Raw genomic sequence first — 23,288 nt, 5'->3', positions numbered from 1 at the left:
TTGAATTTCCCTGGTGATGAGTGATGCAGAGCATTTTTGTATACTTATTGGCCATTTAGGTGACTTCTTTAAGGAGTTGTCTTTTTATCTCTTCTCTGTATTCTTCTTAAGGGTTTGATTTTTCCTGGTAAGTTTTACAAGTGCTTTATATATCTTGTATATTAGCCCGTTTTTAGATAGAGGATTCATGCTTAGTGATGCCACATGGGAGAGAGGGACCGTTACAAAATAATCTTCTCACTTACAGAATGCTGTCTCTCATAGGTGAGATATAAAGAAACATATTAGGGAGTGGGCTGGAGCGATAGCACAGCGGTAAAGCGTTTGCCTTACAAGCGGCCAACATGGCCAACCCGAGTTTGATTCCTCCACCCCTCTCGGAGAGCCCGGCAAGCTACCGAGAGTATCTCGCCCACACGGCAGAGCCTGGCAAGCTCCCCGTGATGTATTCTATATGCCAAATACAGTAACAACAAAGTCTCCAATGGAGACGTTACTGGGCCCGCTTGAGCAAATCGATGAACAACGGGAGGACCATGACCGTGATTAGGGAGTAACAGATGACCGAAGGCAACAGAACCTGAGAACTTGTCTACAGAATTGATCTTACCAAGTGTATAAGTGTGGGGATGTGGGGGTTTGGAGGGAACTCTGACGCAGTTGTGGACTCTGGTATAGAGGTGGTATTGGACTGTTGTATGCATGAAACCAATCATTAATAGTAACCCTGGTACTTCAAATAAGTTTTTAAAAGATGAATTTAGCTAATATGCAGTATTCTAAAACTAGAAAAATAATTGTACAGACCTCAGTACAATATCTGATTCATAGAACGGCCATTAGTATATCATGTTTGGGGGAACAAAAAATAGCTAAATAGTCAAATACCAAGTATAGGCTAATTATTAATTTTCATAAGGAAAAGTACTCTTGCAATGAAAAAATTTTGGCAGCTTTCATCATAACCAGATGACCAAACTTGTCATCTCCACTAATGCAGCAAACCAAAAGCGTGTCCTCCTTGATCTGACCCCACTAAATACACATCAACAGCATGTTTAACTTTGATTATGGGGAAACAAAGAACAATCCCAGATTTTAGCATGTTCTACAGAACAGCCGGTCTCAATTTCTCAGAAGATTAATTACAGATTTTTTTTTAAACCTAAGAATTGAAACAGATGAAAGAAAAAAGACAAATAAATGCATTGTATGATCCTTCATTGGATCCTTATTTATATTAAAATTAAATATGAATAAGATATTGAGAACAGTTGGATAAACATGAATATCAAATATGTGTAAGGTAGAAACATTTCTCTTGAGCTGTTTTCCTGGTGATACTGTTGTGTTTTAGTAATAAAGTGTCCCTATTCTCTTACATGCCTAAGCAAAATTGAAAGAGTATGTGTGTGTGAGAGAAAATTTAAAGTTGGAAAACAATCATATAAGATATGGATTATACTCTGAATTCTTTAAAAACAGAGAAGAAGGTAGAAATGGGGTGTTTTTTTTGTTTTTTGTTTTTTTTTTTAGATTTTTATTAGTGGAACACCATGAGGTACAGTTGTAGATTTACAAATTTTTGTTCTTGGGTTTCAGTTATACAATGATGGAGTACCCATCCCTCCACCAGTGCCCTTTCTCCACCACCACTGATCCCAGTATCCCTCCCACCCCCTGTCCCCCCTATGCCACCCTGCTTCTGTGGCAGGGCATTTCCCTTGTTCTCTCTCTCCTTTTGGGTGCTGTGGTTTGCAAAAGAGGCATTAAGTGGCAATCATGTTCGGTCTAAAGTCTACTCTCAGCATGCATCTCCCATCCTGGGAGGATCCTCCCAACATCCTTTATTTGGTCCTCCCTTCTTTATCTGAGCTGCCTTTTCCCCCAGCGTGTGTGGCTGGCCTCCAAGCCATGGATTAAACCTCCTGGTACTTAAAACCTGGTACTCTGCTATTATTGGGTGTTAGTCTCCTGTTTTGTTATTTTATGCTCCCCAGATGAATGCAATCTTTCTATGTCTGTCCTTCTCTTTCTGACTCATTTCGCTTAGCATGATACTTTCCATGTAGTACCACTTGTATGTAAATTTCATGACTTCATCTTTTCTAACAGCTACATAGTACTCCACTGTGTAGATGTACCAAAGTTTCTTTAACCAGTCATCTGTTCTCAGGCACTCAGGTTGTTTCCAGATTCTGGCTATTGTAGAGTGCTGCAATGAACAAACAAGTGCAGATGTCACTTCGACTATACTTTTTTGCCTCTCTGAGATATATTCCCAGGAGTGGTATTGCTGGGTCAAATGGGAGCTCAGTTTCTAATTTTTTGAGATCGTTCATACTGTTAGGAAGGGGTATTTTAGTAAACTTTTTTTCCAATACAGTAGCTTAGTGGTTTTTATTTTTTCATTTTGCAAAAGATACAGTATGGAATTGCATGCAATTCACCTGTTTCCTAATATATTGCATAGATAGGCACAGTTATGTATTTTGAAAATGAGAGATCCCCAAAATACTGGTACATTGAAAGGAAAATCTCTCCCTAGGTTGCTCATTCAAATAGTCATGCCTCTTTCCATCTGTCACCATCTGTTTATTGGGAAAATAACTCATTTGCTAAGACAAGGTATATTAAAATAATAACATATTGCCGTTTCACATCAAATTAAAATCAGTGTGCCTCATAGCTTAGTCAGCTTTTTAAAGAACAGCATTAATCCCGGACAAGGACTGTGCGCACTGTGCAGGCCTCCACCTGCCCGAAAGACTAGCCCTGCTCTCTCTCTACGACTTTCTCTTCCTGTCCAGGGCTGCTGGTGTGCTTCTTGTCCTAGACTTCTACCGTGAGAGGACTTTAGATCAAACTGTTCATTAGCATGATGATAATAATTTGCTACCAGTGTAAATCAAGACACCTTCTGGTTTGGAGTCAGACACCTGCCTAGGCTCATTTATTTGGTTTCAGTTTATTTTAACTAATAATATCTTAGTTACTTTCTCTAAGCAAGGTAGAATCCTGATGGTTGTTCCCTTAGATACCAAGAGAAATATAGTGCAGTGTGTGCCTATGAGAAGTACAACATCAGGCAAAGGGACTTTAGACAGTTACATCAATATCTACTGTTAGACAATAGAGGGATTGGAGTGATAGCACAGCGGATAGGGCATATGCTTTGCATGTGGCCAACCTGGTCAACCCAGGCTAAATTCTTCCGCCCCTCTCGGAGAGCCCGGCAAGCTACCAAGAGTATCTCACCCGCATGGCAAAGCCTGGCAAGCTCCCCCTGATGTATTCGATATGCCAAACACAGTAACAAGTGTCACAGTGGAGATTTACTGCGCCCGCTCGAGCAAATCGATGAACAACAGGAGGACAGTGACATGACAGTGACAGACAATAGAGTGAGAAATGACTTAGGAAACAAACAATAGTCTGTGAACATTTGGCATTCAGCGGCTGTTTAGCACGATCCTGCAGGTATCTTAAAATGGGGAATTGGAGCCCAGTCATCCAGATGGTTTGGGACATTTACAGAACCATGATTCATGGATGTGAGAGATCTGGTGGTATTTTTTTTTAATTGCCCTGCTTTCTGATGTTAATTATTGCAACTAGGCTGCCAAGGAAACATCTGTTCAGGGTTGGATTCTGGATAAAAGCTTGTTGCTTTGGCTTATCTTGCTGAAAATTATTCTTATATAATCCCCATGAATATAACATAGATGTATAGAGCATCAAAGTATTGGAAGTCAGCACATGGCTTGAATTAATAAGAAAAGATAAAATATGAATGTTAACATGTATCTTTCATGCATTAAAATTTGTGGAAAAATTAATGTTACATTTTAGCTTGTCACTTTGAAGGTAAAAGTTTTGGGTACTTTTAGTTTTGTATGTTTTTCAGTGATGGAATATATTAGAGCAAGATGTGGTAAAATGGTTACTTTTGTAGACTAAATAAATAGGACTTTTGTAAAGCAGTTTGGCAATATGTGTCAGGAGTCTTATAATAATCATGTACTTTGACCCAAGAATCCCAATTCTGGGAATCTGTCCTAAGGTAATAATTTGAAATACAGAGAACGCTTTATGCATAAAGCTCTTCGTCATTACATTATTTACAGTTCACATAAAATTGAAAACAGCCTCAGGTTTACTGTGACCCCTCTGCTTTCTGAGATATTACACAACAGTTCAAAACTATGATTACAGAAGGTAATGATTACATGGAAGAAACTCATGTTATGTAGACAGGTAAGATAACAAATTGAATGTTTTATGTATGCATGCAGAGTAAATATATGTTCTAGAAGGAAATGTATGAAAATATAATTGGTTATATATGGATAAGACAAAAAACAACTTATCAACCCTTTTCTGTCTTCAGTACTTTTCTGTCCTTTATAAAATCATTTATCACTAACACACATTCCCTCCAAATTCATCAAACACCTCTCAACTCAGGCCCCACAGGATGACTAATACCTTTTTCCATACCAGTTCTAACAAGACTTAAACCAAATCTATTTCGTTTAGTACAAGGAAATATGTTTTTAATCTCCTAACAAAAAATTATAAAGTTATTTTATAGATAAAATGTAGTTCTCTAACAGTACTAGAGATCAAGTAAAGTTTATGTTCAACTAGAAAAACTTTAGGTCCATTAAAAAATTAAAATCAATGCTTTTAATCAGTGCAGCCTAGCAGTACTTTGCACTTAGTAATCACTCCTGGAAGTGCTTGGGCGTCCATATGGGATACTTCAGATTGGACCTGGGTCGGCTGCGTGCAAAGCAAATGCCCTACCTGCTATAGGCATTTGCTCCAGCCCCCTAGTAGTACTTTGAAGGCATGAAACTAGGAAGCATGGACTGGCCTGGAGAAAGAACTGGAAGTGTTTCCTTTGATGTGTCCTAACCTTTTTAAATTAGCATATCAGGTACAACAACTGAGTCTGTGGTCAGACGAGGATGCCTGGGCTTTTGTTCCGTTTGAGGTCCTGACTTGGAGGTTCTAATTGATTTTTAAAAAAATTTTTTAAAGTTATTGACGCACCATGACATAGACCAGAACAAAGCTGTTTATGATTGGGTTTCAGCCATACAATGTTCCAACAACCATCCCTCCACCAGTGTACATTTCCCACCACCAATGTCCCCAGTTTCCTTCCCACCACCCACCCACTCCCAACCTCCCTCTTTAGCAGGCACTTTCTCTCTCTCTCTCTCTCTCTCTCTCTCTCTCTCTCTCTCTTTCTCTCCTTTTGAACATTATGGTTTGCAATATACAAGTACTGAGAAGTCATTGTGTTTGTTCCTTTACCTATTTTTGTTACACAGTGGTAGCACTGTAGCATTGTTGTTCATCAGTTTGCTCGAGTGGTCACCAGTAACTTCTCCATTGTGAGACTTGTTGTTACTGTTTTTGGCATATTGAATATGCCACATGCCACAGAGAGCTTGCCAGGCTCTGCCCTGTGGGTGAGATACTCTCGGTAGCTTTCCAGGGTCTCCAAGGGGAGCGGAAGAATCAAATCCAGGTCAGCCGCATGCAAGGCAAAATGCCCTACCCGCTGTGCTATCACTCCAGCCCAGCATGGTAATTTCTATCATTGTTCTGGTGGTCCCTTCTCCATCCCAGCTCCATTCACCCCCAGCACTTTGGGGCAGGTTTCCAACCAATAAATTGCTGTATCTCATCACAGAGACATTTAAAAGGATTTGACATCTAAACTAAGGTTTTCAGGATTCATTTAGTCATGAAAGGTGTGTGTGTGTATGAAGATTGTGTCAGGGAGGAAAGGCAGAATTGTTACACAGGCAAAAATGTATGGTTGGCATTGACCAGCAGGTTATTGACTTGGACTGCATGGACCAATGGTGATACAGAGTCCAGGAAAATAGTCAAATATGAATTGAGCCCTTATTTCATGTACTAGAATATTTTTACTTTATCTTAAATTTAAAGATATTACTAGTAGTTTATTGAGTTGTATATCATATCATGATCAGATTTAAGTTTTGAATAGAGTATCCCAGAGCCTGTACTAAGGTATAGCAGTCAGGGTCAAAGACATAAATGATTTTTTTTTCCTTTTTGGGTCACACCCGGCGATGCACAGAAGTTAACTCCTGGCTCTGCATTCAGGAATTACCCCTGGCGGTGCTCAGGGGACCATATGGGATGCTGGGAATCGAAGCCCGGTCAACTGTGTGCAAGACAAATGCCCTACCCACTTCACTATCGCTCCAGCCCCATAAATGATTTTTTAAAAAATGAATTAAGTTGGAATTATCTTCCCACCCTCTTGAGTTCCAGCAGCCTCTATACCTGACCTCTGCTGACTCTGCAGTTTACATCCCAGTGCCAACCTGTTTGTCCATTTATTTCCCAAGTCTGTATACAGCACCTTGTGCCCATAATTCTATTCGCTTGCATCCTCATAACCACTTGCACTGACACAGCTTTGCAACAGTCTTGCCTATCTCACTTCATACTGTAATACATTCATATACTTCCTGTCAGTGGGTGAGGGCCAGTAGGAAAAGAAAAGAGCCACACTTATCCTAATCCCTCAGGGACTTCCCACAGAGGGTAAAGTACAAAGATTCACCCTCAGAACACAACAGATACAGTGGGGGAAATGTTGCAGAATCCTACCAAGCTCAGTGAGACAGTAATAGTACAGAACGCTCACTGGTACCAACCAGCTCTGTATAAACTCTCAGATAATGACTGTGAAGACACCACGATGAGGAAGTTTAATGAGCTCAGAGGATCATTGGTATAGGTATTTTGTAGAGCACAAGAACTCTGATAGCAGAAAAAAAGAAAACTAAAACCTGAAATGGCAGAACTGAAGTGTATGATAGATGAAATACAAGGCTCAGTAGAAGCCTTAGCAACAGAGTAACAGCCACTGAGGGGAAAGTCAGTGAACTCCAAATGAGATCCAGGAAACCTTCAAGACAACAGCAGAAGATGTTGGGCGGGAAGGGCGCAGGGTGGAGTCTGAAAAGAAATAAACAGTATATCAGTGAACTATGGATTGAGTTCAAGAGTAGAGGTAGAAGAATCACCAGGTCCCTGAGGAACAGAAAGTTGACTTTGTCAAATAACTCATAGATAGGAATTTTCCAGAGTTGAGGAGTAGGTGCACCCAAATTCAAGAGATCAAGAGTTCTGAAGGTGAAATAGAATCAAACTGAAAAACTTCCAAGACACATTGTAATCATAGTGACAAAAGCCAAAGACAGATGAAATATTGAAAGCATCAAGTTCAAAGAAGGAACTTAAAGTAGAGGCAAATAAACATTTCTCAAGAAACATTAAAGGAAAGTCTTTAGGAGACAAGATGAACTTCTCAACATGTCCCATAAAGTATGACATTCACTCAACTATATTAAGAAAGGTCTGTTTATTCCTAGCCTAGCTAAGAGTTTTATATTTTTAAATAATGAATTAGTGTTCTGTTTATTTTGATTGTTCTTTATGTTACTCATGTGATTTTTTAAAAAAATATTTATAGAGATCTTTTATTTAATACAGACACTTAAATTATTCCTAATTTTCTAACATAAAGTCAACATTACATTATTACAGTGAAACACAGAGTTTTGGGGCCTAATTAAGTTTTCCTCTCCTCACTTTTGCTACATTGTGTATTTGTAGTATTTATCTATTTTGCGTAAATTTTAAAATATATTCACATAGAAATATTCACATTTGTAATTTTTAAAATGTATAGTCTGGAAAAATGATACAGACTTTTTCAGAAAATTTATCAACTTACTGATTTACAGTTCTGTGGAATTTCAAGGATACAGTTTTTTTTCACCCATTCGTGTGTAGTTGTCACCACCTCCAGAATCAATAAAAGATCTCTTTCATATGTGGGATGTAAAAAAACAAAAAAGGAACACAAATGGCCAAGGACCTCAGGATTGGAGAGTTTGTCTATAGAACTGAGCTTTCCCATGGTGGGAGGTGGCTGGAGGGGACTCCAGGACATGGTAGAGAGAAGTAGGCATTCTGGTATAAGGTGTGGTGTTGGAACAGTGTATGCATAAAATTATCAGCAATATTGTTGATCACAGTACCACAATAAAATTGATAAGGAATAAAATGGGTAAATAAAGTAGAATTTGTTGACAGGCAGAGAGATTTGGCAGAACGGTAAAAGAGACTATAAAAACCAGCTCCCGGAACGGAACGGTAAAAGAGACTATAAAAACCAGCTCCTGGAACCACGCGGCTGCACGACATCTTTTTTTTTTTTTTTTTTTTCTCCCCTTTATTTTATTTTATTTTTTTTTAAAGTTGTAGATTTACAATTTTTTGTGCTTTGGTTTCAATTATACAATGATCAATACCCATCCCTCCACCAGTGCCCATTTTCCACCACCATGGATAATATCCCTCCCACCCCCATATTATGACATCTTATTATCTCATTCCTACTTTGGACAAACTGGCAGGCTACCGAATGTAACCTGCCCACACGGCAGAGTCTGGCAAACTCCCTGTGGCGTATTCAATATGCCAAATACCAGTAACAATGATGGGTCTCATTCTCCTAAAGAGCCTTGAATATAGCACTTTCTTAAAAATCTCAGGGCTAGGATGAAGGAGACGTTACTGGGGCCTGCTCGAGGCAGAGATATTTGGCAGAACGGTCAGGTGGATGTGTTAATTTTTTTTTCTTTTCTAGTTTCCATGCCATTCACTATGTATGGTATGGAACATGAAACTAGGGAAATGTGCTGTCCCTCAAGACAATGAGTTGGATTTTAGACTCAGTTCAAGTATTTGGAGACATCAAGTAAGAGATTGTATATAGGTACGGAAAACTGAGTAGAATGATCTAGCTTGCATGGGGAACCCATTGGCATGAACCATCCCTTAAAAATTGAATTTGAAGACTCAGAAAGACATAAGACATAGAAACCATGAAGAAAGGAGAAAGAAGGATCAAGAAATGATAATGTGACTTCCTAGAGTCAAAAAAGAAGCAAAGGTCTATTATCTCAGGGATTCAGAGGAGGTAACTTTAGTGAGAATTCATAGGGGCTTTTAGTAACAGAAAGGAAATTAGTATTAAGAATGGCAGTTTAGGAAGGACTAGCAAGGTGGTGGCGGCTCTTGGAACTCCTAATGCAGGGCACGATGGCACAGAAATTTCATAATTTTGCGGGAATGAATGTGTCAGTTTTTTTATTTAAAGGCACCTTTTAAGGCCAGCTGGTGCCTGGAATTGCTGTGGCACCCCAGGTTTCTTCCATGAGTGTCTGGCTTGGGCAGCCCCAGAAACTTCAGGCAGGTTGGGTGCCCACTCTGAGCCCCGGAGCTACACCAAGACTAAAAGAAGCCACTTCTCCCATGGCTCAGCCCCCTACATGGTGGCCCCACTGCTGTTTCTTCCCCAGACTAGCCTCTGCCATGCACAGCATAGCATATTGCAGAGGAAAACCTCCTTGAGCGCCAACTGTCTGGAGACCCAGGATGAGGGTGTAAGCCCCCTAATCAGGTTCTGCTGGACTGGTGGCTGTAGCCCTCCTATGCCCAGACCATGAACAGTAGCCGCTCTGGCCTGAGTCCTTGTCCCTGCCAACACCGTTGCTGCCATCACCACTGGATCCCAGAGAGCTTGATATGGCCAGCAGATAATCCTGTACCCATGGGGTGAGTGCATCAGCAGTCTGATGGTGCCTTCAGACTTCCAGGTACCCCCAAATCACTCCTGTGCCTCTGGTTGGACTCCCAACAACTCAGGACCAAGTTTCCCAAGAAATGAAATGGCCAAAAGTTAGGTGTTTGGGAGCCACACCCACAAACCCCTTCGACTCAGCCGTGCAAGCTCATTTATTGGCCTTGCTTCAGAGATCCATAAATAAATCTGGAAAGAGATCAAAAGTCACAGTTAATCCCAGAAGCTCGCAAGGGTGAATACCCCAGGGTAGATTGGAAGAGGATGGGCCAGCCTGGTGCCCAATCAAACAGAACCTCTAGCAGCCAGATGCTTCCACAATCTAAAATTGCACCAGGCCCCTGGCCAGACCAAGATATTAATCGGCTGGAAATTTGGGTTTGTGGGTTTTGTGACAAATCTCCAGGTTTTCTTGAGATTGCAATGAGCTACCTCCCTCGAATTCCCCAGCAGTCATGTCCACACCCCAAAGCTGCCACTCAGTTAAAAAAAAAACTACTCAAGCTGTGCCTTCCCGATAAAAAATGATGAACTCTCTGAACAAACACTATGACCTCTTTCTTAGTGGCTCTTTTGCAAACCATAATGCACAGAAGGAGGGAAGGAGAGAGAAAGAAAAAATAAAAGTACCTCTCATAGAGGCAGGTGGGGGGAACTGGGGACATTGGTGGCAGGAAATGTATGGTGGTGAAGGGATGTTGGAACATTGCATGAAACCCAATCAAATAGCTTTGTAATATTCTATCTCATGGTGATTCAACTAAAAAAAGGAAAGAAAAGAAAAACGAATGGCAGTTTCGTAAAGAGTGACAAAAGTAAAAGAGTAGCAGTCAAATACTTTACATTCCAACCGTCCTACTCCCAATAGATGAGCAATATCACCTTATTAAAGTAAAGTAAAGTAAAGGCCCTCCCGTTGATCGTCGATTTGCTCGAGCGGGCCCAGTAACGTCTCCATTGGAGACTTTGTTGTTACTGTGTCTGGCATTTCGGTATCACCTTATTAATCCTAGTGAAATCGAGAAATTTTCATTTCATGAGAAAAGAAAAAGTTCAGCAAAGCGGAGTAGGATTTTCTAAGATGAATCTGTAGTAAGTCAAGATATTAAATGGTATGTATTCTGAATCTCTTCCAGTTTTGAATATTCTATCTTTCAGTATTAAAACAGAATATTTTAGTGAATGTATAAGATACATTCACAATATGAACCTATTTTGGTTTCCTTCAAGCCCGGTCATATTTTAAAAGAGATTGCTATAATACTGGGTTTTCTTTTGGGGGACATTAAAATTCAAATATGAAAAGAAAAGGTAAGTGTATTTTTTAAATATATTTTCTTTTTGTCATATTCAAGTACATCTTAACTTTTTTTTTTCTAAGAGATGTAAAGAAATCAGTCCCTCTACACTAAAAGCTATTTTATATCTGGAAAAACTGAATGGGAGCCAGGAAGAAGGGAATTCTATATTGCTTAACTGAATGAATGTAAAATCTCTGTGTAATGAACAAACTATTCCTAGAACTGGGTAGATGGTACACAAAGATACTTTGTTTCATCAAGAAAAGGCGCTGTAGAAATTGCTGTTTTTAAACTAAAGTCGTGTGTTAGCTTGGTTTAACATCTAAGAAAGCATCCACACTTGGCAATACTGAACCACCAAAATGTGTAAGGGGAAAAAATTCAAGTAGTTATGAGTAAACATATAGAACTTTTTTCTCAATCAAATTCAACTTCTCCCAAGTTTTTAAGGAATATTAGTATTCTATTTTTTAATCAAATTAAGAAAAAAATTTGTGGATTAAAACCAAAACATTTTTAATATCAGCTCCATAAAGGAAACATTGCTTTCTGTGAATTATCTGAGAGGGCAGCAGCACTGTATGGAACAAACTCTCTATAGGATTTGATTTATTTACAATATAACTTCTTCCCCTGAATGCTATAGAGATTTTATCCTGTATTATCAGGATAAAATCCTGAATTTATTATTTAAATGGCATAGGGTTTAAACAGAGATTATGAAATGTGCTTCAGGACTTAGTGTTCATAATCCAGTTTTGGTAAGTAGGATCCTATACCCATAATTCTCAGTACCCTATCTTATTTGCATAAGTAAACCAGGCATGGGGCTGGAGAGGTAGCACAGAGGATAGGGCACTTATATGAAGTTGACCTGGGTTCAGCCCCAGGCATCCCATATGCTCCCCGAGCACAATTCCTGAGTGCATTGCCAGGAATAGTCCTGAGCATCACAGAGTGTGGCCCCCAAACCAAGGGTTCAGTGGGCAGGGTGTGTGTGGGGGGGTAGGGAGTAAACAAAGATTTCGGTTACTGAGTTTTGCTGTAAAATCTTGATCTGAGACTGATTTAGAAAACACACAAAAAATTACCATATAATGAACAGCTTAACAAAATTCTAGAATATGGAGCATGGAAAATAATCTGCAACTTGAAAAATCGATTTTTAGTGATCCGTTTTTCTTCAGCTTTTTATCCAATGTTGATAGAGATGTCTGTAGGTTATTTTTGTTTCTTTTAAAATTTCTATTTAAGAAGTATTACATGGTCAGATCTGCTTTTTGTGATCCTTTCAGGTAAAATCTTTTCAGTTCTCTCTTGTCTTGTTAACCTGCACTGTGGTTATTTAATACCCATGTCTGCTTCTTCTGATTTACTGGAAAATATGTGAGGATAACTTGTTTACCTTTAAATTTTACAAGGCTAATAGAGTCACTAATCAAATATCTGGGTATTGAATTGAAACTAGTCCATGGAGCCATTTACAGAGTAGTGTTTTTTTTGTTTTTGCTAATTAGGTTGAGGGCCAGAAAGGTAGTGGAGGGGTTAAGGCATTTGCCTTGCACATGTCCAACCCAGGTTCAGACTCTGGCACCCGATGGTCCCTAAACACTACTAGGAGTAACTCCAGTAAGAGCTGTGCGTAGTCTCCAAGTACCGCCAAGTATAGTCCCCAAACTAAATTTTAAAAGCTCTCCTCCAAATTTTTAATGATACACTATTTAAGAAACACAAAGGAGAAATGAAAACAGATCACAAGTTTCTTAGAAAATGTGAAGAAAGAATGTATTATACCATTATGGGCTTTTTTTTTTCTATTACTAAAGAGTAAAAGAAAAGAAAATGAGGAATCCCCTTTGGAAGTTGGGAGAAAATAATAAAGTAAAGCAAAGTGGATAACAATTATACTAGAAAGTAAAAATGAAAACAAAAGACATGCAAGCCCGAAAGATAGTTACTTTAAAAGATTGGGGCCAGACATAGTGCAGCCAGAATTTCACATGACTGACCCGGGTTCAAGTCATAGTACCCCATATGGTCCCCAAGCACTGTCAGGAGTGATTCCTGAGTATAGAGCTGGGAGTAAGCCCTGAAAAGTGCCAGGTGTGGCCCACCTCCAAAAAACATGTTTACATATATATGTATATATATGAATATGTTAAGCTCTTAGAACTAATTATTTATAAATATATTTTAATATATGTAAATATATGCATTTTTATTTATAAAAATATAAAAGGTAAGGTAAAGGCCCTCCCATTGATCGTCGATTTGCTCGAGCGGGCCCAGTAACGTCTCCATTGGAGACTTTGTTGTTACTGTGTCTGGCATATCGAATACTCTCGGTAGCTTGCCGGGCTCTCCGAGAGGGGCGGAGGAATCGAACTCAGGTCGGCCATGTTGGCTGCGTGCAAGGCAGATGCCCTACCCGCTGTGCTGTCGCTCCAGCGGGTAGGGCGTTCGCCTTACAAGCGGCCAACATGGCCGACCCGAGTTCGATTCCTCCACCCCTCTCGGAGAGCCCGGCAAGCTACCGAGAGTATTCGATATGCCAGACACAGTAACAACAAAGTCTCCAATGGAGACGTTACTGGGCCCACTCGAGCAAATCGAATATAAAAATATATAATTAGTTCTAGGAGCTTAATTTACAGATCAAAGAAAGTAAAAGTATGAAAAAAAGATGAAAAAGAGAAAGCAAGGTCTATGATAGTTACCTTCAAACTATTTGAAAATCCATTACCAAGTAAAAGGTGTCTACACAATCTATAAGTCCCTAGAGAATCAAAGCTCCTTGCCGTGTACAGAAAACAAATTGGTAGAGTTATTGTCTTACTCTTTGGATCAACATGTCTGTTTTGCTGTGGTTTTCTTAAAATCTGTTACTGTAAATGTGTCTGCTCCTGAGTTAATAGTATTAACTTGCTGTCTCATAAAATTCTCTTCTGTGTCACCAGTATTTGCAAAATGTTGATTGCTTATTTTATTTTCTGAGTGGCTAAGAGCATTTACTGTAATTTCTGGAAAGGCAAAATAGCTTTCCATAACTAAATCACCCATAGTTTTATTGTTCTGCTGGATATTTGAGTGCTCTGATAACTTAAACTCCTCAAAATTTTATGCTCCTGTAGTTTTTATTTCCATTTCATTGGCTCACTCATGAAGTTAAACACATTTTCATATATTTTTTTGAAAATTTGATCTTTCTCTTTTGTTAGTGCCTTGACCCTTTCCTCATCGGATTGGTCGCTCTAGTGTGTTGAAAGAATATTTTACGGTTTTTTTCAGTCTTGTCATGTGTATGTTTTAATACCTTCAACCCTTTTAGTTTACATTTTATGCTCTAAACAGTATGTGTTGGTGCAGATGTCTGACTTCTTAATCCAATTTAACTATTTTAATGATATTTTTAGTGCCATATGTAAGAAGTCATTCCCTTCCCACAGTCATGATCTTCTATAAAAGAGTTATTATTTCACCGTTCATTTTAAGAATACAATCTACTTAGTTTGAGATAGGAGTTAGAACCATTTTTTAATGGCAATTTAAATGACCCAGAGTAATTGTTTGGAAAAACAAAATACAACATACTCCCCAGTGCTCTATAGTGCCAACACATGAAATGTCCTGTGGTTTTAAACTGTATACTTTTCTGTTATATTGTTTTTTTATCTCTGCTTATTTGTCCTTGTTCCAGTGTCACAGTATTACCCAGCATACCATAGCCCTAATTATTTTGGTTGTATGATTCAACCTGTACCCAGTAGAACAAGTCTGACTACTTTAGCTACTTAGGAATATCTTGTCTATTCATATGTATTTTTATTATTTTGTTATATTGATCTCTCCTTCCCTTAAAAAAAATGTAATGCTGGGAGCTTATTGAAATGACTTGTTTAAAGTTAAATATGGGCTGAATCTGTGTCTTAACTATAAATCATTCAACTCAAAAAAATGATATTTCCCTTTATTTTGTTTCCTTAAATATTTAAAATATTTCTATGTAGCAGTATTGTGCAACTTTTGTTGGTTTCATACCTGATTAATTTAATGTTTTATAAATTATATTAAATATTTAAGTTGATACTAATTCAAGTTACATACAATTTTTGTATATTGATTTATTAAACTCAGTTCGGCCAAGTTGGCTGCATGCAAGGCAAACGCCTTATCACTGTGCTATAGCGCAGCCAGCCCGGCCAAGCCAGATTTGATTCCTTCGCCCCTCTCAGAGAGCCCGTAGCTCGCCCCCATGGCAAAGCCTGGCAAGCTACTCGTGACATATTCAATATGCCAAACACAGTAACAACAAGTCTCACAATGGAGAAGTTACTGGGCCCAGTCGAGCAAATCGATGAACAACAGGAGGACAGTGTTTGTTCTGATTTATTAAACAAACTTGCTTATTCTAATAATTTGCCATAGATCATTTTTAATTTTCTGCACATGCACTGTCCTCCTGTTTGTTCATCGATTTGCTCGAGCGGGCCCAGTAATGTCTCCATCATGAGACTTTAAATCACGTTACTGTGTTTGGACGAGATACTCTCGGTAGCTTGCTGGGCTCTCCAAGAGGGGCAGAGGAATCGTACTGGGGCCGGCCACGGGGGCCCCCATGCAAGACAAACGCCCTATCCGCTGTGCTATCACTCCAGCCCTTTCTGCACATATAATAATAAAATGTAACAAAAGGAGAATTTTATACTTTTATTTCCGTTTGTTTTCTTTTTCCATTTTCTCTGTATTGGTTGTCAGCTCAAGTCAGTATTTAATAATGGTGGCAAAGTATACTTGACCCATTTCCAATTTAAATACAAAGGTTTTAGCAAATATAGTGTTCTATATTTTCTTCTATCAAAAAAGTTTTTTTGATAGAAGAAAATATAGAATAAATATTAATGAAGAAAGGTTTCATTCTTGTTTACTGAGATTTTAACATGAATAAATGTATTTATCAAATAATTTAAATCTTCATACTGAGGTAAACATGCTTTTTATTTGCTAATTTTATGAGTATTTGTCTATCGGTTGATTTTTAAAATCTGAACCAATTTGTGTTCTTGTAATAAATTTTGTTTTTATGTGGATGTGTTATCTTTTCCACATTCTTTTTTTGGAGTTGTCTGTTTGGGGGCTACCACCCCTAGCTGTGTTGCAGTCTTCTTCCTGGCCCTTCTCTCAGGGATAGTCCTGCTGGGCTTGGGATACCACCTGGGGTTCCAGGGATCAAACCCAGGTTAGCCGAATGCAAAGCAAGCAGGTGCCTTAACCCACTGAACTATCTCTCTGGTCCCGCTTTTCTTTTTTTTTTTTTTCACATAGAGGCCAGAGAGATAGTTGTTGTTTTTTTTTAATTTCTCAAAATTATTTATATTTGAATTGTCAGTATTTGTTTCAGATTTCTGCATCTGCATTTAAGAAGAGGTGAATTTCTTACAATATCTCATGAGGGTTTGATTTAGAATTATGGCCCCCTCGTTAAAATAAATTTCTAAGCTGCAACCTCAACACATACTTTCCCATCACCTGTTCTCCAGTATTAGATTATGATTGGTGATATTATTTTATCCATGAGTTCTCACTGGAATTTATCAGCAAGGTCAGGCAGCCGACATTTTCTATTTGGGGATGTCTCTTTTATTTCTTGTTTTTCGAGATACTTTTCTTTGGTTTTGATACTTGGCACTTTTCTTTGTTGTGCCTTAGTGTGTTTGTCTTTACATTTGGTTTGCTTGTGGGGGAGAAAACTTCTAGGATATTTGACTTGATACTAAAGTGTTTATAAAACCAGAGGCATCCAGTAAAATGCTTTGTGGTTGCTGCTGAGTAAGTAAAAATGCATATTTATCTATAAAGCAGACACCTTCTTATAATCACTGATGATAAGTTATAGAGAAACCTATGAAGCTGAAAATTAATCTGCCTCTTATGAGGCTCTCAAAGTAATTAATGGCACTAGGACAGTACTTGCAGGTAGGGGGCACTGTATAGATCTTATACTTGTTATTGCCTTTTTAACTATTTTCTTCTCAACTACAGTTCACTTTTAAGGAAAGAGGAAATCTGAGATCCCTTGGCATCAAGTGGGCCAAAAATACTGAGATATCCTGAAACACCTGTAATTAACAATTCTAATATCAAAATAATAAACCATACTTTTTATAAATTGTGCTTTGAAGTCTTACATTTATACTTTCCTCTGTCTTTTTCTTTAGAGGATTTTATTAATTAATCTGACACTTTGCCAGAGATCCCTCTCACCAGTGTCATATAATTACTTTTGAGTTCTCCCAGGTGGCAAATTAACTATCTGGCTTGAGTGTTAAGTGGATAATTGTGTCTCTTACTAACTCCCTGACTCCCTTGGGGATTGTTTTAGAATTAAGTAATTTTGCTTTCACGAGTGGACATGTTTATATTCATAGGAATTCGATTAAAATATTTTAAGTGATCTTAGCACTGAATACAACAAAAAAAATAAAAATCTTTAAGAATATCGGGTACAAATATGGAAAGTATCATGCTAAGCGAAATGAGTCAGAAAGAGAGGGATAGACATAGAAAGATTGCATTCATCTGGGGGATATAAAGTAACAAAGTATGAGATTAATACCCAAGAATAGCTGAGGTCAGCACCAGGAGGATTACTCCATAACTTAGAGGCCAGCCAGGTATCCTAGAGGAAAGGGCAGTTCAGATAGAGAAGGGAGCACCAAATAAAGTATGTTTGGAGGATCCTCCCAGGAGGGGAGATGCATGTCGAAAGTAGACTATGGACTGAACATGTTTGCCACTCAATGCCTCTTTTGCAGACCACAACACCCAAAAGGAGAGAGAGAACACAGGGGATTGCCCTGCCACAGAGATAGGGGGGATGGGGGGGATGGGGGTGGTTGGGATATTATCCATGGTGGTGGAAAATGGGCACTGGTGGAGGGATGGGTATCTGATCATTGTATAATTGAAACCAAAGCACAAAAAATTGTAAATCTACAACTTTAAAAAAAATAAAATAAAATAAAGGGGGAAAAAAAAAGAATATCGGGTACATGAAATCTTATAAGCAGAAGATAGTTGATATGTTAATTTGTATTAAATGATTGTTTTTATTTGGGGAGGTACTTAGTATTGTGGCTTTGTTTTTAGAATACTTATCATTTTCCTTATGCCCATACCGAAATATACATAAATTTTATCACAAGATGTCTGACTCAGAATTGAAAAGAAGGCTAGAGCTAGCACAGTGGACTGAAGTGCTTGTTTTGCATGCAGGAGGCTCAGTCTTGACACCCCCTCCCCCCCATACCTTGTGATTCTCCCCAAATACTACCAGGAGCAACCCCAGTAAGTGGCTTCAACATTTCACTCAAAATGGCTCCAAAATAACAAAAATGTTAAAGCACCATTAGGGTGAAGGACAGAAGAAATAAGATATCCTAAGAGGTGGTATATGTTGAGGATAAAGAATGGGAACTTAAGGATTCGTAATACCTTCTGCCAATTTTTAAAGTTATTTATGATTGTGCCTAACAATTTTTTAATGTTGAATAAAATATTAAACTAGTGCCATCAAATTCCAAGTTCTTTGCAGAGACTGTACAATTCGTGCTTCCTCAAGTTCAAATTTTGCAGTGAATCATTTCTTGTAAATATCATATGTCCACACAAACTGCATTAGACATGTCTCTGTAAGTAACGCTCCCTTTACTTTATCTCTGTAACTGATCCATCACCAAACTGCCCCCTTGCCAGAACTGTTCCATCACCAAAACCCACTGGTTCCACTTCTAAAATATGCTCTGTGACTGACTACCTCTGGCTGCCTAGTTCAGTTATCTATCAGTCATCTCTCTGACAATTGTAGTTGTCAGATGCCGCTAGCAGAACAGATACAATCTAGAATCCTACTATTCTCTCAGATTCACCTTTGTCTGTCAGCTCATTCCCTAGGAAGACCTGAGTGATTTCTTTTTAATGGGAGCCAGGATATGTCAATTCTCATAAAACTAGACAGTGATTCATATTGAACTTAAAATTTAATCAGCAGTTCTTACCTTAACTAACAAGTCTGTGTTCTGTTTCAGTGTGTGTTTCAGTCACTCACTTCTGTTCTCAGAATACAGGTAATGCCCAGGGGCTATTATCTTTGTTTTCAAACTATTCTCAAGTTTTTAGCTTGACAGACCCTTTAGTTCTTGCCTCAAGTTGTCACCTCTTCAGAGATACTGTCCTTGATAATGTGCTTCCTTCGCGGTCACAGTCCTCCTGTTGTTCATCGATTTGCTCGAGCGGGCCCAGTAATGTCTCCATCACGAGACTTCTTGTTACTGTGTTTGGCATATCAAATACATCTCGGGTAGCTTGCCAGGCTCTGCCGTGCGAGTAAGATACTCTTGGTAGCTTGCCAGGCTCTCCGAGAGGGGCAGAGGAATCGAACTCGGGTCGGGTCACACCCGGCGATGCTCAGGTGTTACTCCTGGCTCATGCACTCAGGAATTGCTCCTGGCAGTGCTCAGAGGACCATATGGGGTGCTGGGAATCGAACCTGTGTCGGCCATGTTGGCCGCTTGTAAGGCAAATGCCCTACGCCTGTGCTATCGCTCCAGCCCATGTGTTTCCTTCATAACACTGAAAATGATCTTCCTGGTTTACTTTTCTCTTTATTATTATTTACTCTCTCTCTACTATTTTTCTAATAGAAATTGTGTTTCTCTTTCTCATCATCTCTCCAGAGGCCATCAGAATGCCTAACCCATAAAGTCCACATTTATTGAATCTAAGGCATAATCAGTCGTAAGTGGTAACCAAGAAAAGCAACGCCATGCTTCCTTGAAAGGCCTTGAATTGTTCTAGTACCTAAACTACATGTAACTTTGGTAGAGGTGGAGTGGGAGACAGGGGGATGTTCAGAGACTATTCCTGACTCATTGCTCAATAGTGATCCATTGCCAATGCTCAAGGGACCACACAAAGCTCTAGGGATGAACAGGGCTCTGGCAGGATGCAAGACAAGCACCGTAACTGACCCCTGCATTCTCCAGCCCTCTATTCCTTTTCACTGAGCCCTAACTGTGGCTCTGAGATTACTACTACATTGTAATGATTTATGTAGTAAAAGTAAATAACTGGGAAGGGTGACTAGCTTAAAACATTGACCTGGAAGCAAAATATATTATTTATTTCATTCCTAGATAAATAAGAGTCACTTGAGATGGACCAAGGAAACCCTTTCTATGTGAAATGAAATTGTCTTCCTTATGCTGAAGTTTTCTGTATTCATAGGAAAAATAATAAAAAAAATCTTAGGGTGGCTTTACATTCTACCCTCGTAATATGATCCCAGTTCTTCTGTTCAGACTTATCTTTCTAAAATAGTACATTTGCTGATCTTTCAGTTCCTCCAAGGTTATGATCTCTAAATTAGGATGCACATACCTTAGGAGAGCATGTGAGTTGTTCCAGTTATGTGCTCTTAACTCCAACAGCTGTAAACACATTTACCTTGGCTAAAGGATGCTGCTAATCTAAAGATCTCACTTGAAACTTCACTTCTTCCAAGAAACACCTTTTGAAGCTTCCAAATAGTGAGGTCACCCCAATGTGCTCATGTCTTGCCCTGCACCCACCCTATTGGGTGCTCTCACTGCTTCATGCTATGATTGTCTCGTTACTGATAGGCACTTGTAATGTTTCTGGATCACACTTAGGCTCAACAGATGTCAACAGAAGTTATGATGTACACATTTTTTTAGTTATATATTAAACTAGATTTTCATTATTCTTTCATGTTTTTTAATCTACTTAAAAATCTGAGAACTGCATAGTGTTTCATTGTGTAGATGTACCATAGTTTATTTATACAGTCTTTATTCTTGGTCATTCGCATTGTTTCTAGATTCTGGCTATTGTGAATAGTACTTTTAATGAACATAGTAGTGCAGATGACTTTTATGCAGTGTGTTTTGGAATCTCTAGGGTATATTCCTAGAAGCAGTATTGCTGGGTCGTATGGAAGCTCAATGCAGCACTGAGTGAGGTCATTTTTCCCCATATCCATGCCTCCACGGGTTGTTGTTCCTTTTGATGTCTGCCAGTCTCACTGGTGTGAGGTGATACCTTACTGTTATTTTGATTTACATTTCCCTGGTGATAAATGATGTAGAACATTTTTTTCATATACTTACTGATCATCTGTATGACTTCTGTAAGAAAGTGTCTTTTCATCTCTTTTCCCCATTTTTTTATAGTGTTGTTTATTTTTCTTGTAAAGTTCTACCAGTGCTTTATATATTTTGATTTATACATCCTGATATACCGTTTGTCAGATTAGTGGTATGTAAATATTTTCTCCCCATATGAGAGATGTCTTTTTATTCTGGTCTTCATTTCTTTGCACTACAGAAGCTTCTTAGTTTGATATAGGTAAAATAATTTTAAAATGTGATCAGTGTTGTAATAACATTTCTGTAACACTATAAAAATATAATAAAATTTAATTTTTGCTATATGGAGACTCATAAAAAAAGTAGGTAAAATTATTGTTTAGAGCTAGTATTTGAATAACCTCTCTGGACCATGTTTTGTACAATCAGCATTAAATTATGTAGCAGTTTACTTTAGACAAATCAATACTAATAAGATTTTGCTAAGTCAGTCTCATCTTTTAGTGGCATTAAATATATTATCCCCTGCAGTCTTTAGTCAAAGCTTTTTAACTACTTTTCTTCAAATTTACAAGAAATAACCAGTAAAGTTAAAAGTTATACTGAAGATAGGTGCTTTGTTTTTATTGCTCTTTGTAATGTTTTTCCCTGCCCAGGTCATGCAGCTCTCTCCAGTGTCAGTCTTCACAGTGGGCTTTTCTTAGGAAGGTCAGTGAGGTCTGACTTCTTAGAATGTCAGGCTAACTCATGGGAGAAAGAACAGGTTTAGCATTGTTGGCCAGAGGTGCTCTAGGTGCTTCTGTTTGCCACACAGGGGTAAATAAACAACAAGGAATTGCAGTGCAGTGCCATGAATAGAAAGCATTCTTGTTCACTGCCTATGGAAAATGCCTGCTATTTCTTATTTAAAAGTAGCCTGGATTTTTTGGGTTTTTTTTTTTGTTTAGTTTTGTTTTTTCATTAAAAACATTTTAGCTCTGTCCACACATTATACTTTAATCTTACATTGTAATTTTTTTTTAATGCTTGCCACATCTAGAATCCCTCATCAAATGTCAAGTGTTTGGGTGTCAGTCTATCTTTCTCTTTTTTCCCTAATCTAATTCTAGGGATCTTTGGAGAAATTCATTTTCTAAAGAGCATCACAGAAACCAGATTTCATGAGGTTCTTGTGTTTGCTTTTTACAATATTGGGATTCATTTGATCTTCCTTAAGAAGACTTCAGAACTATTATGCAATTGTTCTTTACGTGGAAGAGTCTGGGTGAAGAGTTACTCTTGTATAGTGTACTTTACAAAAGCTTCCTTTTTTATCGTTTTTAAAAAGCAAAATGCACCGTATGTGTAGCGCTGAAAACTCAGAAGCACGTTCGTCCTAGGTGTTTCTTCATTTGGCGTGTTGTCTCGGTGCTCTCACACTCTGGAGTTTCTAGACAGATGGGGTGGTAATTTGCTGCTTGGGTGAGCCAGTGATGTAATTACATTTAAGTTCACCAATATAATTGTCTGTGAACACATAAACATGCTGTAAGTCATTTTGGAAGCATGCATTGAGTAATCATTTGGTATTATCTAATATAGATACCCCTAAGCACTTGCCATCTGTAATGTAAGGAATCTTGAAAAATGGCAGTGATCTTTTACTATTATCATTAAATAAGCAATACTATAGGAAATAAAAAAGAAGAGATCCATAACAATCGGTGACCTTTGTTTTTCTCCTCTCTGCTCTCCACCAGGTTCAGCTTGGCCAAGTTGAAATCAAATGCCCTATCACAGAATGTTTTGAATTCCTGGAAGAAACCACAGTCATCTATAACTTAACACACGAAGACTCCATCAAATATAAATACTTCTTGGAACTTGGCCGTATTGATTCTAGCACCAAGCCATGTCCTCAGTGCAAGCACTTTACAACCTTCAAGAAAAAAGGACATATCCCCACCCCTTCCAGATCGGAGAGCAAATACAAAGTAAGCATATTCACCCGAGCTGTGGGTTAGCTGCCCCATGATGGGAGCAGCCGCATTTGGCCAACTTGTGGTGGGCATAAGTGGGCTTCCTTCCCTTTCCAAAGTCTGAGGTGAGTATGTATTGGTTGTGGTTCTGAGCATG

At 38.5% G+C, this 23,288-nt stretch overlaps 1 protein-coding gene across 1 annotated transcript in view; it reads left to right on the top strand.

Annotated features, from left to right (window-relative positions):
• The window catches only part of RNF217 (ring finger protein 217), a 127,996-nt gene that overhangs the window by 55,535 nt on the left and 49,173 nt on the right, over window positions 1–23,288 (top strand). Inside the window, exon 2 of the mRNA XM_056126262.1 lies at window positions 22,913–23,146. Within this exon, the coding sequence (XP_055982237.1) occupies window positions 22,913–23,146 (234 nt within the window). The remainder of the gene's footprint in view (window positions 1–22,912; window positions 23,147–23,288) is intronic.

Source organism: Sorex fumeus, unplaced genomic scaffold, assembly GCF_029834395.1.
Source record: "Sorex fumeus unplaced genomic scaffold, SorFum_2.1 ptg000061l, whole genome shotgun sequence".
Classification (NCBI taxonomy): Eukaryota; Metazoa; Chordata; class Mammalia; order Eulipotyphla; family Soricidae; genus Sorex; species Sorex fumeus.
The sequence above is the reverse complement of the archived record's forward strand: the minus strand, read 5'-3'. Positions and strand labels throughout refer to the sequence as shown.